The sequence below is a fragment of the Priapulus caudatus genome, unplaced genomic scaffold, assembly GCF_000485595.1.
Source record: "Priapulus caudatus unplaced genomic scaffold, Priapulus_caudatus-5.0.1 Scaffold28, whole genome shotgun sequence".
NCBI classification, from domain to species: domain Eukaryota; kingdom Metazoa; phylum Priapulida; class Priapulimorpha; order Priapulimorphida; family Priapulidae; genus Priapulus; species Priapulus caudatus.
Window position 1 is genome coordinate 397491 of NW_014577089.1, and position 12712 is coordinate 410202.

General features: G+C 43.9%; 1 protein-coding gene across 1 annotated transcript in view; it reads left to right on the forward strand.

The window, feature by feature from the left end:
- LOC106815279 (protein LSM14 homolog A-like) overlaps window positions 1–12493 on the forward strand; it is a 25936-nt gene extending 13443 nt beyond the window's left edge. Inside the window, exons 3-10 of the mRNA XM_014819729.1 lie at window positions 4857–5043; window positions 5377–5438; window positions 5607–5853; window positions 6297–6464; window positions 6875–7058; window positions 10391–10587; window positions 10706–10801; window positions 10969–12493. Of these exons, the coding sequence (XP_014675215.1) occupies window positions 4857–5043; window positions 5377–5438; window positions 5607–5853; window positions 6297–6464; window positions 6875–7058; window positions 10391–10587; window positions 10706–10758 (1098 nt within the window). The 3' untranslated portion in view covers window positions 10759–10801; window positions 10969–12493. The remainder of the gene's footprint in view (window positions 1–4856; window positions 5044–5376; window positions 5439–5606; window positions 5854–6296; window positions 6465–6874; window positions 7059–10390; window positions 10588–10705; window positions 10802–10968) is intronic.
- The last annotated feature ends 219 nt before the right edge of the window (window positions 12494–12712 follow it).

The window sequence follows — 12712 nt, forward strand, 5'->3', positions numbered from 1 at the left end:
GTGTTACGTTACACGTGCTGCGGGTGCAGTACATGTGTGCGTGTTGTGTGAACGTACACGTGGCGTTCGTGCGTGCGTGCGTGTGAACGTACACGTGCGTGCCTGGCGTGCGGTGCGTGCGTGCGTGCGTGCGTAGTGCACATTTACCTGCGTGCATGGCGTAACGTGGCCTGCGTGCGGTGCACGTTACCTGCGTGCATGCGTGCGAGTGGCAGGGTACATCGTTCGTTTGTGTGCGTGTGGCAGGTACACGGTGTGTGCGTACGTACGTGCGTGGCCGTTGCAGTGTGCATGTACACGTGCCGTGCAATGGCGGTGCGTGCAGTGTGCACGTACACCGTGCGTGCAAGCGTGCGTGCGGTGTGCACGTACACGTGCGTGCATAAATGCGTGGCGTGCGTGTGCAGGTACACGTTCGTGGCATAAGTGCGTGCGTGCGTGTGCAGGTACTACGTTCGTGCATAAATGCGTGCGTGCGTGTTGCAGGTACACTTCGTGGCATAAGTGTGTGCTGTGCGTGGCGGCAGGTAACAACGTTCGTGCATAAGTGTGTGCGTAGCGTGTGCAGGTAGCACGTCTCGTGCATCAAGTGTGTGCGTGGCGTGTGGCAAGGTAGCACGTTCGTGCATAAGTGCTGTGCGTGCGTGTGCAGGTAGCAGCGTTCGTGCATAAGTGTGTGCGTGGCGTGGTGCACGTACACGTGCGTGGGCATAAAGTGCGTGCGTGCGTAGTGCAAGGTACACGTTCTGCATAACTGCATTGCGTGCGTGTGCAGGTACACGTTTCGTGCATAAGTGCGTGCGTGCGCGTGTGCGGTGCGGTGCAGGTACACCGTTCGTGCATAATTGCGTGCGTCGCGTGTGTGTCAACGCGGGTCGAAATTAGCGGTATCCCGATAATCCGCGGGATACAATTCTTGTGGCGGGGATATCCGAAGATTCAATGCTTGGGTATCCGCGCCGGGATACGTACAAAAAAAATCGTCCATAATCGGGATAGTGGTTGTTGAGTTATCAACTTTATACGTCCAGCGCATCTGAGCGAGTGCGAGAGCGCGAAGTGCGCACCCTTAGTTACTAATTTTACTAATTCACACTACGTTTTATAACAGCAGCAATAGCAATATTTGGCAAGCGCAAGGCGTGGCGATTGTTGATCATAAAATTGTGAACAGTGTGTATACATTGTATCAAAATGATTGTACAAGCGAACCAGACAATGCGTCAGACAATAGTCGCAGTGTTAACTGTGGAGCGTATGATATAGATGCAATAGATATATAATATACACAACAACCTGTGTTGTATATAATATCTATGGTAAAAATGAATATACTCGCGAATGCACTCAGCCGCACTAATGATTAGACGCGGGAGCGAAGATTTTAATATAAATAATTACATTACAATATTAATAATTTTCAAATGCTATTATTGCATATTATCAAGATGTTTGATACCAACAATGTGGAAATTACTATCCAAAATAAAATCCGGGATACAAGATCTTTTGGGGGATACCGAGATTTCAATAGCCTGGTTAAATCCCGAATGGATACCATATGATAAAAGTCTTTTAATTTATTTTTTTTTTTTTTTTTTTTTTGGTTAGTTTGTTTTTTTTTTATCTAATTTCGACCCCGTGGTGCACGTAACACGTTCGTGCATAACGTGTGTGCGTGCGTGTGCAGGTACACGTCAGGGGAAAAAATACACGGGGCGGCGGGCGATTCGCCCCGAATGCCAAATAGAGCCCCCGAAAATAGCGATATCGGGGGCGACCCCAAAGCAAAAGTCGCCGGAAATCGATTGTCCAGGTCGTCCCGCGCACTTTGCCGATTCTTCGGCTCGGCTCTCTGCCGACTAGCGGCATGCCCGGTTCCACGGCGCGTACAATTCCTGGTAACGGTGTGGCTGTCAAAGTGGTTTATAAATTAAGCTATGCATGTTGTATTGCATTCAATTCAAGCGCGGCCCGCCGGCCGCCCGCGCGTAATATACGGTGTGCCTGTCACATGCTTGCGTGTGTGCGCTAGCGCGCGTCGTGCGTGCGCGGTGTGCCTCAGGCGTGCTTGCGATGTGGTGCCTGCGCGCTCGTGCGTGCTGGCCAGTGCCTGCGTGCGCGTGCGTGCCCTTGCGCGCGTGCGTGCCTGCATGCGCCGTGCGTGTGTGCGGTGTGTGCCGGGCCGGGCGTGCTAACGTAGACCGTAGGATTATATAACGTAACCATGGAAAATCCTCAAATGAAAATTCACACGTATATTTTTCCCTGGCGGCAACACTCGTGTTAATTCCGATGTTTAGCTTTTTTTGTCAATTCCCCGAAAGAGTTTCTGACGCTCTCTCAAGTCCAGCAATCCAACCTCTAAATTTTGAACCGTAGTGATTAGCTACCACGCTGAAAACAATCGTGCCCTCCCCCCCATACTTCATCAATGCCGCCCGGCGCCAGCAGCACAGTACGCAAGCGTCGATGTGCACAGCCATTCACGACGTCCTCGCGGCTGCTTTCTCAACCCACCTGAAGCTGCCAGGGCCCTTACGCGGGCTTGGACCCCAGCCGCCAAGATCTTCGCCGCTAAAAACAATCGATCCGTCCTAAAGCTGTACAGGCGGACATTCCACTATTTGGGCTAGCCGTAATAGTTCTGTGTTTACTGAAGCCTGTGATGTATTCACTATTCAAGTGCTAGTTTGTGGTTGTGACATTGTGAGTTGGATTATCAATTTAGTTCTGTCAGTCTGCATGAATAACTGTCTTGAATATTGACTTGTTGGTGTGTGTGTGTGTGTGTGTGTCTGTTGTGTGTGTGTGTGTGTGTGGTGTGTCCGCTGGTGTAGTGTGTGGTGCCGTGCGTTGCGTGCGTCCGTGCTGCGTGCGTAGCGTGCTGTGCGTGTGGACGTGATGGTGTGCGTGTGTGCGCGCTAGTGATCGTCAGATCATCGATTCATAACTCAGATCATCGCTTGAACCAGTGGCTCGAACAAGGCCCTTGTGTTATCAAAATCACTAATCGTTTAATTCGAAAAAATAAAAAAAAAAAAAATTTGTTTTTTGTTTTAAATTTGAACAAGAAAACTTGGAAAAGTCATAAGAATATCAGTACATGTATTACTACACACAGTACGTAAAACAGTGCATAAACAACACGAGTAAAACGGCTAAACAAATCACATACAGGCAACACGTACATGCATCACGACGTTACGTCACACGTCAGGCAGCATTCAAAGAATCCGATAACGCGATTGTAACTGAATCATCGTTACTTGGCGTCAACTCGGCATGATCCGATTACGAAATTACAACCGATTGACAACACTAGTGCGCGGCCCCACGAGTCGTGTATTAGCTACTGTGCTTGTGTGTACATTTGAGGAACAGCCCTGGAAAAAAGTCGCCCTGGAAAGTGGAAAAAAGAGCCCTGGAAAATGAAAAGTGAGACCCCACGAAATTGGGGGGGTTTGGCAAAAAGAGCCCGGAAAGAAAAAAATTATTTTTTCACTTGGTACACGTGCGTGCATAAGTGTGTGGCACACGTCCACGTGAGTGCAGTGCGTTGCGTCTGTGGCGTGCGTGGTGTGCAGGTACACGTGCGTGCATAAGTGTGTCGTGCACGTACACGAGATGCATAGTGCTAGCGGGTGCGTTGTGCAGTACACAGTGCGGTGCGTGTGGGCACGGTACACGCTTGTGTGCGTGCCGTAACGTGCGTGTGTGTGCAGGTACCGGTTGCGTCGTGTGCACGTACACTGCTGTGCGTGCGTGTGTACACACGCGTTCGTGTTACGTACCGTTCGTGTTACGTGACGTTCTGGTAAACGTTCTGTGAGTACATCGTTGCGTGCGTGCGTCATCGCTATTTCAAATGACATGACATACTAAACATGAAACATCGCTATTACGTCAGTATCATTGAAACAGCTCTGGTTGGCTGATGAATTGTACAATCAGGCGATTTCATCGCCGGCCCCGGACACACTAGGCGATTAAATCGGCCGACAAAATCGCCCGATAATATCAAAACGTTTTGATCTATGCGATGAAATCGTCGACGAAATTGGGCGACTAAATCGCGGCGATTGAGTGAAACATCTATGCGATTTCACGGCGATTTGTCGCCTAGTGTGTCCGGTCCTTTAATCAATACCATGAACTTAGCTAGAACCGCATAAACAAAGTTAATAATATGCTGTGAAATAGCACTATTTTCCGTTGCACACACTAGGTATTTATTAGCTGCTTTAATATATATATTATATATATATATATATCAAGAGCATATAAAGGAGAGCGTACAACGGTAAAATGCTGAAACCATGTTGCAGTATTAGTAGTGATGTCACGATCATCGATTATACTCGATCATCGGTTGAACAGTGGCTCGAACCAAGCGCTTGGTTATCAAAATCCATAATCGATTTCATCGAAAAAAAACAAAAATAATATATATTTTTTTAACACTTGAACAAGAAAACTTGGAAAAGTGATGAGATTAGAATCAGAGATATCATCGCTACTATACAAGTTATCCTTTATTAACATACATGTATTATACACACAGTAGTAAACAGTGCAAAACAAAACAGTAAACAGGGCTAAACAAGCACATACATGCACACGCCCGACGTTAGACGCACGCAGAATTCAACACCCCGAGTAACGCGATTGTAACCGATCATCGTTACTGTGCGTCCAACGATGATCGATTACGAAATTACAACCGATTGACAACACTATGTGTAACAAGCTTACATTTAATTGTGTTTCAGCAGTTCCTCCTGATCTGGGGAAACATCGTTAATAAATAAATATATGAAAGTATAACAAGCTCGCATTTTCGTCGTATGCTTCAGCACTCAGTTGCTGTGACTGCCGGAGGTCAGGCATCCTCGTCATTTCAACCATCATTTGGTGTTGGCGGTGCTCCTACGAGCAGTTTCGGCCCATTTGGTGGACTTCCGTACCAGTATCCTGGACCAGGAGCTATAGGACAGCCTTCACATCAAGGGCTCCAGCCTTCCCAAAGACCACCATCAGAAGGTAATAATAGGGCTAGCTCAATGATTATTATTCCTGTATTCAACTCTTTTTAAATCCGAGTGAAAAGCGAAAGTTGTACTCACTTCAACTTTTCTTTTTGCCAAGCTTGCTGGTTAGGATTGTAATATTGTAAATTCATGTTGGCTTAATTTCTTAATTTAATTTCAGAATAAATAGACACATTTGACTGATTTAAACACTTGTTTATATCAAAACTATATAGTATTGGATAGGATTATGATATTCATATTTTGATTATTGGTTGAGTAGATATTAAATCTGTTTTAATTAGAAATAATTAACATGTTGAATCGTTGATACATGTTTATTTAGGCTCAAGATCGCTTACACCACCGATAAATCGTGCATCCCCAACTGTTGACCAGGGCGTGCAGGTTTGTTAGGCCACTGAATATTTAAATAGCTAATACATATTGGTTAAATGTTACAAACTTCAATGAATTATTCTGAAGTACATGATTGATCTGAACAACATATGAAATTATGACATATGACTAACAAATAACAAGAACGTGTTATTAAGTAAATATTGTATCTTACAGGCGACAGAGCCATTGCAGAAACAGGACAGGAAAGCAGTTGGCACTCCAGTGATCCGTGGCCGGCAGTCGCCCAGCACACAGCATGGTGGTCATAAGCAGCATCTGCAACAGCAGCAACAACAACAGCAACAGAACTACAGCGGCGCCCATCAGCGGAGAGATAATCGAGACGGCCGGGACAATCGGGACAATCGGGAGAGAAGTCAGCAGAGTGAGAGGGGGCGTAGGCCTCCTGGACGTGGCGAAAGTACGTTTCACTATGCTTCCACGCAACCTGAGGAATGTTTGTGTAGTTAATTACTTGACATAGTGCATATTGTGCCTAGGTACTAGCAGGAGGATTTATACTATTTATGAATTGAGTGAGGCTTGCTTTCCCAATACCCAGCCCTGGAGACAATGTGGTTGGAAATGTTTTTCCCCAGTTTAGACGGCGTGTTGATCTAGGTTTGCAAAGGTTTGGTCTGTGGAAAAAATTGCAATATTATAAAAACTGAGGAAATGGAATGAGTACTACTCTAGGTCAAGGTTGCACTTTTCATATAAATGTGAACATGTCATTGTGGAAAGCTGAAAATATGTAATGACGCAAAAATAGTTGAGCATGACCTGTTGGGACTAAACATATAGTGCTTTGCTGTGATATTTTTCCCATGTAACTGGTACATGTTATCTTGTGTTGTGCTATAGGTTATTCGCGTGGCAGAGGACGTGGAGGTAGAGGTCTCAGCGGCCGGCCTGGCCAACCAACTAAACCAAAGGACAGGATTAAGTTTGAAGGAGAATTCGATTTTGAAGCTGAAAATGCAAAGTTTCACAAGGAAGAACTGGAGGAGGAATTCCAGAAGCTGAAGCTCAGTACGTAGGATACAGAGCAGTGGGAAAAATACACGGGGGCTCGGGGCGATTTAGCCCCCGAAATGTCAAAAAGAGCCCCGGAAATGCTAAAAAAGAGCCCCCGGAAATTTGCATAGGGTTCAATGCAAACCAAATTTTAGAGTGCTATTTTCATGCACGCGAGCTTGAAAAGTAGCCCCCGAAAAATAAATTATATTTTTTTCCTTGGCATACAAACATACCTGTTTAAGCTTGCTCCTTCGTGTTTATACTGAAGGTTGTCATGGCAGTCACTTGCATCTCTTATAGTTGATAGGATAGCAGTTTGACCAACTGCAGTGTGTGCAACAATCAACTTGAGGACACTAGCCTAAAACAGTTATGCGCTGTAATTGAACAATCATTCATTCTATTGATTGTTTGGTAAACAGATTCACCATTGCCCGTCGCCGTTACTGAGAAGGTGGCATTGAACGGGGACGAGAAAAAGGAGAAGGAGGACTCCGGCAATGAAACGCAGGTGGATACCCATGAGGAGGATGATGCCATGTTTTATGACAAAACGAAGTCGTTCTTTGACACCATTAGCTGTGAGGCTACAGAGAGACTCAAAGGGTGCGAAAACAGTTTAGCTACTACCTAGCCGTTCATTATTTCTAATAATAACTTCTTGGTTTCATTTATAATCTGTACATAGATAATAAGTAGTGTGTTGAATTGATCTATACTACCTCTGACCTAATACTGTCACTGTCTCTGTGATGATAACATAAATCAGTTCTGAGTGCGAAAGTGAATGACACCAATCACTTCAGTCTTCCTGAGAGGCAGTGTCCCCCATTTTAAGTGACTGAAAAGAAAACTACCGTATTTACTCGTGTATAAGTCGCACCCCCATATCTTGCTTAGAAATGTTGCTACAAACATTGGTACATTAACAAAATTTCTTAGCCTCGTGTATAAGGTGCACCCCTGATTTTCAGCTCGCCTTGACATCGTCAAGATGAGCTATTGCCATCGGGTGTCCGTTCGTCCGACCGTCCGTCAACATTTGGCTACGGTCAACGATAACTCAAGAACCGTTTGACCCACATGTTTCAAATTGCATATAGTTGTTACTCCTATGGGAGAGGTTTGAACGTCCTATTTTGGAGCACGCCAGTCGACCTACTTTCGAGCCACGTCCACTTTTTGGCAAAAATGGAAATGGCCATTTAAGTCAGTTCAGGTTTAATGGATTTTGCTCATTTCTGGTATGTGAATGAATGAGGACTGGCCCCAAAACATCACACAGGTTTTGATTTTTTTTTAATCATGCAAATTAGGTAGATTTTGGCAATTTCACTATGCATTTCAGTGTTTGCCTACGGTCACGATAACTCAAGAAACTGTTTGACCCACATGTTTCAAATTGAATACAGTGTTACTCCTATGGAGAGATTTAACTTCCTATTTTGGAGTACGCCAGTCGACCTACCTTCGCGACCACGCCCACCTTTTGGCAAAATGAAAAATGCGCATCTAAATTCATTCGATTTTGTTAAATTTTGGTATGTGAAAGTGTAGGTAGCCTCTAAACAGTTGTTACTCCTATGGGAGAGATGACATACGTCCTATTACGTTTATTTCGTCTAACTGGTCAACAACTCTACCAATCATACCTATATACGCTGTAATATTGTGTTTTAGATCTTCGTTACAGTATTTGACTGGATATTTTATGTTTTAGCTCATCTGACATAGTCAGATGCAGCTTGTAGAATCGCTTGATCGTCCGTCGTCCGTGCCGTCCGTCCGTCCGTCTCGTGCGCAACAGTTGGGCACAAATCTTAACGTCGACGTACCGTCACGATATTCGGGCACATCGGGGGGATCGTCAAAACGAGTTGGGATTCGAAGCTCTGGGGGTCAAAGGTCAAAGGTCAAGAGGTGTAAAAGAAGGGGAACATTCGCACTCCTTAACTTAGGTATAGGAAGGAAATGCATAATTGCGGCAGCAAATCTAAACGGCTCGACCAGGCTCGTGATAGTCGGTGTATGGCATCATGGTAGGAAAGCCATCACTGTGCCGAAATTGGAGGTCCCAGGTCAAAGGTCAGTGGGCCAGGGCCGATTTTAGACATTTTCTGAGGACATGCGTCTGACGGAGCGATTGAAAAACTTTTTGTTTCAGCGGTGACCTAGCATTTTATGGCTTTATTGAAGGGACGCATGGAAATGTCCCTTCTGCTGACATGCGAAGAGTAAGTGTCGATAACCTTTTGACCCTCAAGAGGAGGGTTAAACATGGATTTGTTCACTGTCAACAAAGGACTGAACTGCTTTGCTATTATTAGAGCCCATACTGTGTCAATGTGAGGCTACAAGTTGCACAGTTAATTGCAAAGGCAAATGTTTGTTGAACAAGGTTTACGCTCCTTAAATCATATGATTTCTAAAGCAGTGTGTCTATAGCACCTGCCATTAGGCCTGCAGGCTGATCAGTGAATGCTCACAAGGCAAAACACAGGCAGCCCATGCTGCACGCTTCTTATCATAATTGTTGCGCTGCCAACCTGCAATGCACTGTTCACTCACAGCTGAGAACTGCCTGAATATACTTACTGGATTTTAGCCTGTACCTACTGTACGATTTGAGGGAACGATGCCATCTTTGATTATTGATTACACTTGCACGCGCCATCGTGGGCAACTATAGGCCTAGTTAAATTAGATTTATTCTCATGTAACTTTGTAAACGAATAATAATAACTAGTACCATATTTAATATATAATATTTACTTTTCATCTTGAATCTTAACATATATCATGTAGCTATGGCCGTGCGTATCATTTTACCAGTGTGGCGAACATAAGCTGTTACCATAGAAATATTAGAGACACTATATATTATGATTTCTATGACTGTTACACTCAGGGCATAGGAAGAAAGCATTAATTAAGGGGCAGTAAAAGGCATCATCGCTGGTTTTAATTTTTTTAATATAATTAAGAGAGAGAGAGAAAGTAAGATAAAGGAGAAGGAGAGTATGTAAATTGAGACCGGGTACAGGAGAACGGTGATACGGTGGTGTATGCGAGCGGAAGCGGGCGTACATATTAGGTCGTTGCGCAGATGTTGTGCAAGGGATGGGAGGTGGGAGGCGCGGGAGCGAGGTCGAAGGTAGGGGTGAGGAGACTGGAGGTAAGGGGGGAAGTGAGAGGCAAGAGGAGTGAAGTGACGAGCAGGGGGAGGGAGGTGGGACGCACGTGGGGAGTGGAGGGGGAGAGAAAGGACTCCTGCCCCCTCTAATTAAACTTGAGATCCATGCTCCAATATGTTGAACTCTTTTATAGATAGTAAAAATAGATAGCTGTGAATCTATTGACACAAATTCGAAGTGAAAGGGCAAGTATCATTTAATAAAATAAACCAAAATCGCATGGAGGGGAGATAGTGAGGCGTGTCCTAACAATGAGTGTACGGCAATGCGTATCGCTGCATATCTGCGCCTAACAACTCTACAATCATACCTATATACGTGTAATATTGTGTTTTAGATTCTTCGTTACAGTAATTTGACTGGAATATTTTATTGTTTTTATTTGTGCGATATTCAAAAACCAAAATGGCCATCATTTAGACGTAGCACCATCTCTCGTCAAGATTCCAACATTTATTTTCGCATCAAAACATGCATATATCATTATCAAGAGTATATAATGGGAGTTCTCCCATATATACTCTTGCTTTATATATCCCCCCTTCCTCTTCTATCACACCCAAGGTGAGCTACAGTGTCATTGACACCTTCATTTTATTGAAGTTGTGTACAAAAAAGTGACTTATACACGAGTAAATACGGTAATTTTGAGTCTTTGGTCGACAAGTTACTCGCTCTGTTATCGTCCTGCACCTTGGGCAGAATCTGACCTTACTTGATTGCTTTTTCATTTCTCATTTACAGGAAACACGACAAATCCAGCTGGCGTCAAGAGCGAGCACTCAACAATGAAACATTTGGGGTGGGCAGCACCAACGCGTATAACCGGCGTGGGTACTACCGGGGCCGCGGCGGCTACGGTGGTGGATACAGGCGCGGTGGCTACGGTTACCGCAACGATGGTTACCGCGGCGGCAATCGTGGCAGAGGATATGGAAGAGGTAGGGTTTTGAAATATTCTTTTGTTTCTACAGTAGCTGAGAAATTTCTGTGTATACGCATGCAGTGATCTAATGTTTCGACTAGTAGATTGTAATGTGTTCCTGTTCATTGTCCCAGGTCGGGGTGCTCCACGTAACGATCTTCGACAGGCACAAGCGACTCAGGATTAATAGGACCAGTGTTGCCATAAATGGATCAATATATCATTAAATGGTAAGTGTTATTAATGTAAATTAAATTAATTTGTTAATTAAATGTATTTTGATTTTTTCCAAATAAAGCAGCTGTAGCTAGTTGCCTTCGGTATTCTGCTCTTTTTTTACACGGTAATATTCACACGGTCCTTTGGTTCACATAAGCGAATGTTGGATCTATTGCAGGAAAATCTTTAAAGATTTTGAGACTGCCAGCCTTTGTGCACGAGTGATTCACCACACTTGGCGAACCAGAAGTTAATCGGCAAGCTACAGCTAATGCATCCCTGTGCTGCTAGAATTAATGGGAGCATACCAAATCGGTTCTTCGGTTTGTATTTATTATTAATGTAGCGTGCCTGTCCTGTGGGTAGCTACCCAGGTTTCCTGCACACAGTTTTGTTTAAGTGATTGAAGGCGACACGTTGGTCGTGGCTGTGCCGGCTTGCTCTCTCACCATTGTCGCTCTTTGCTGATCATTTGGTGGCGTTTGTGTTTGTACAGAGAGAATTACTTTTGCCAGTTAAATATTGCATATTTTTGGTGAGATTTGGCATGACTGTAGACAAGAGCATGTCTTCACAATCTTGGACGGCAATCGTCGTCATATGTACAGAAGTGGAGTGGGTTGTATTACAAGAAGCTCCCGGTTATGTTGGTGCGAGGTTGTAATTTGAAGTTAGGATGGTTGCCTGAAGAAGGTTTAGTAAGAGCGGCTATCCTGATTGTGTAAATTATTAAGATTTTTTGGAGGATGACTGAGTACGAGTGTTGCTTCATTGCGAAATTGTGCAAGAAGTTTGCATTACTAACAGCTTTCATTTGAAATATGAAGCCAAAAAGGACGTGAAGACATATGTTCATATGTGCGACTGGAATCCGGAATCTATACGAGTTGTGATTTTCCGAATCCAAGTAGACTTGTGTTGTTTTAGCAACAGCAGCAGCGTGGAATTTGCCACGTAATTGATTGAATAGTCTGTTGTCGAGGTTGGTGTATTAACATGCTGTTGCAGGCTATTGTCAGACCTAGTGAGCCAACCCCTGATTCCTTTGTGTAATGTTAATTATATTGGGTAATGGCAAAGAATATTGTAATTTCCATGCGTGAACGGACATGGCCTTGCTTTTGTTAGCTAGAAATCATGCTTGCGACTGACAATAAAAAGTAAAAAATGTGTTGTTTGGTCTAACGTCTATAGCATAGAAATTATTCTTTGTATTGTTCATAGACATTCGAGTTTCTCTATGGATATATCACACATTGCTAACTCCTGGCAGTGCAAGTTGTATCATCTTCTTGATTGATTGGCAGGAGTTGTAAGGAGTATTATTCTAACCGCAGAATCTCATGCAGTTAGTTAAGTTGGTGTTGATACCAGCTCAGATTAGCTACCTTTTGCGCAGTACAAATGAAAAAATGATAGTCATTGATGTTATGATTGCCTATTTACCACTGAGTTAATGAACCATTCTGGTTATTTCACATGCCATGACATCGCATTTGGAAGCGATGATGCCTTTTGAGTTTTATCTGTTAACAGTTTCATTTAGATTTCATTGTTTAATTACCTTCAGGACAACAGCTAAGCATGTTAATTGTGCATAGGGTTTAAAGTAGTCCTTAAATGGGATTACTTCTGCAACCCATCCCATGTACAGATATTACCAAAAACAACAAAAATAAACTGATCTTTTTCCCCAGCAAAAATTGTTGTCTTTCATTGGGTTATTTCTGCTATTGTAACTCGTAAAGAACGTGCAGTGTTGAATGAAACTGAACTGAATACAGAACAGTAAACAGTGCAAAGACAGCACGGTTCAGGAGACTTCTAGCTGTACACACCATCCTCTGACCCACAGACTTCTGCAGCACTGCACATAACTTAGATAGGTGACAATGATTGGTACTTCAGTTGTGTGGAGGAAA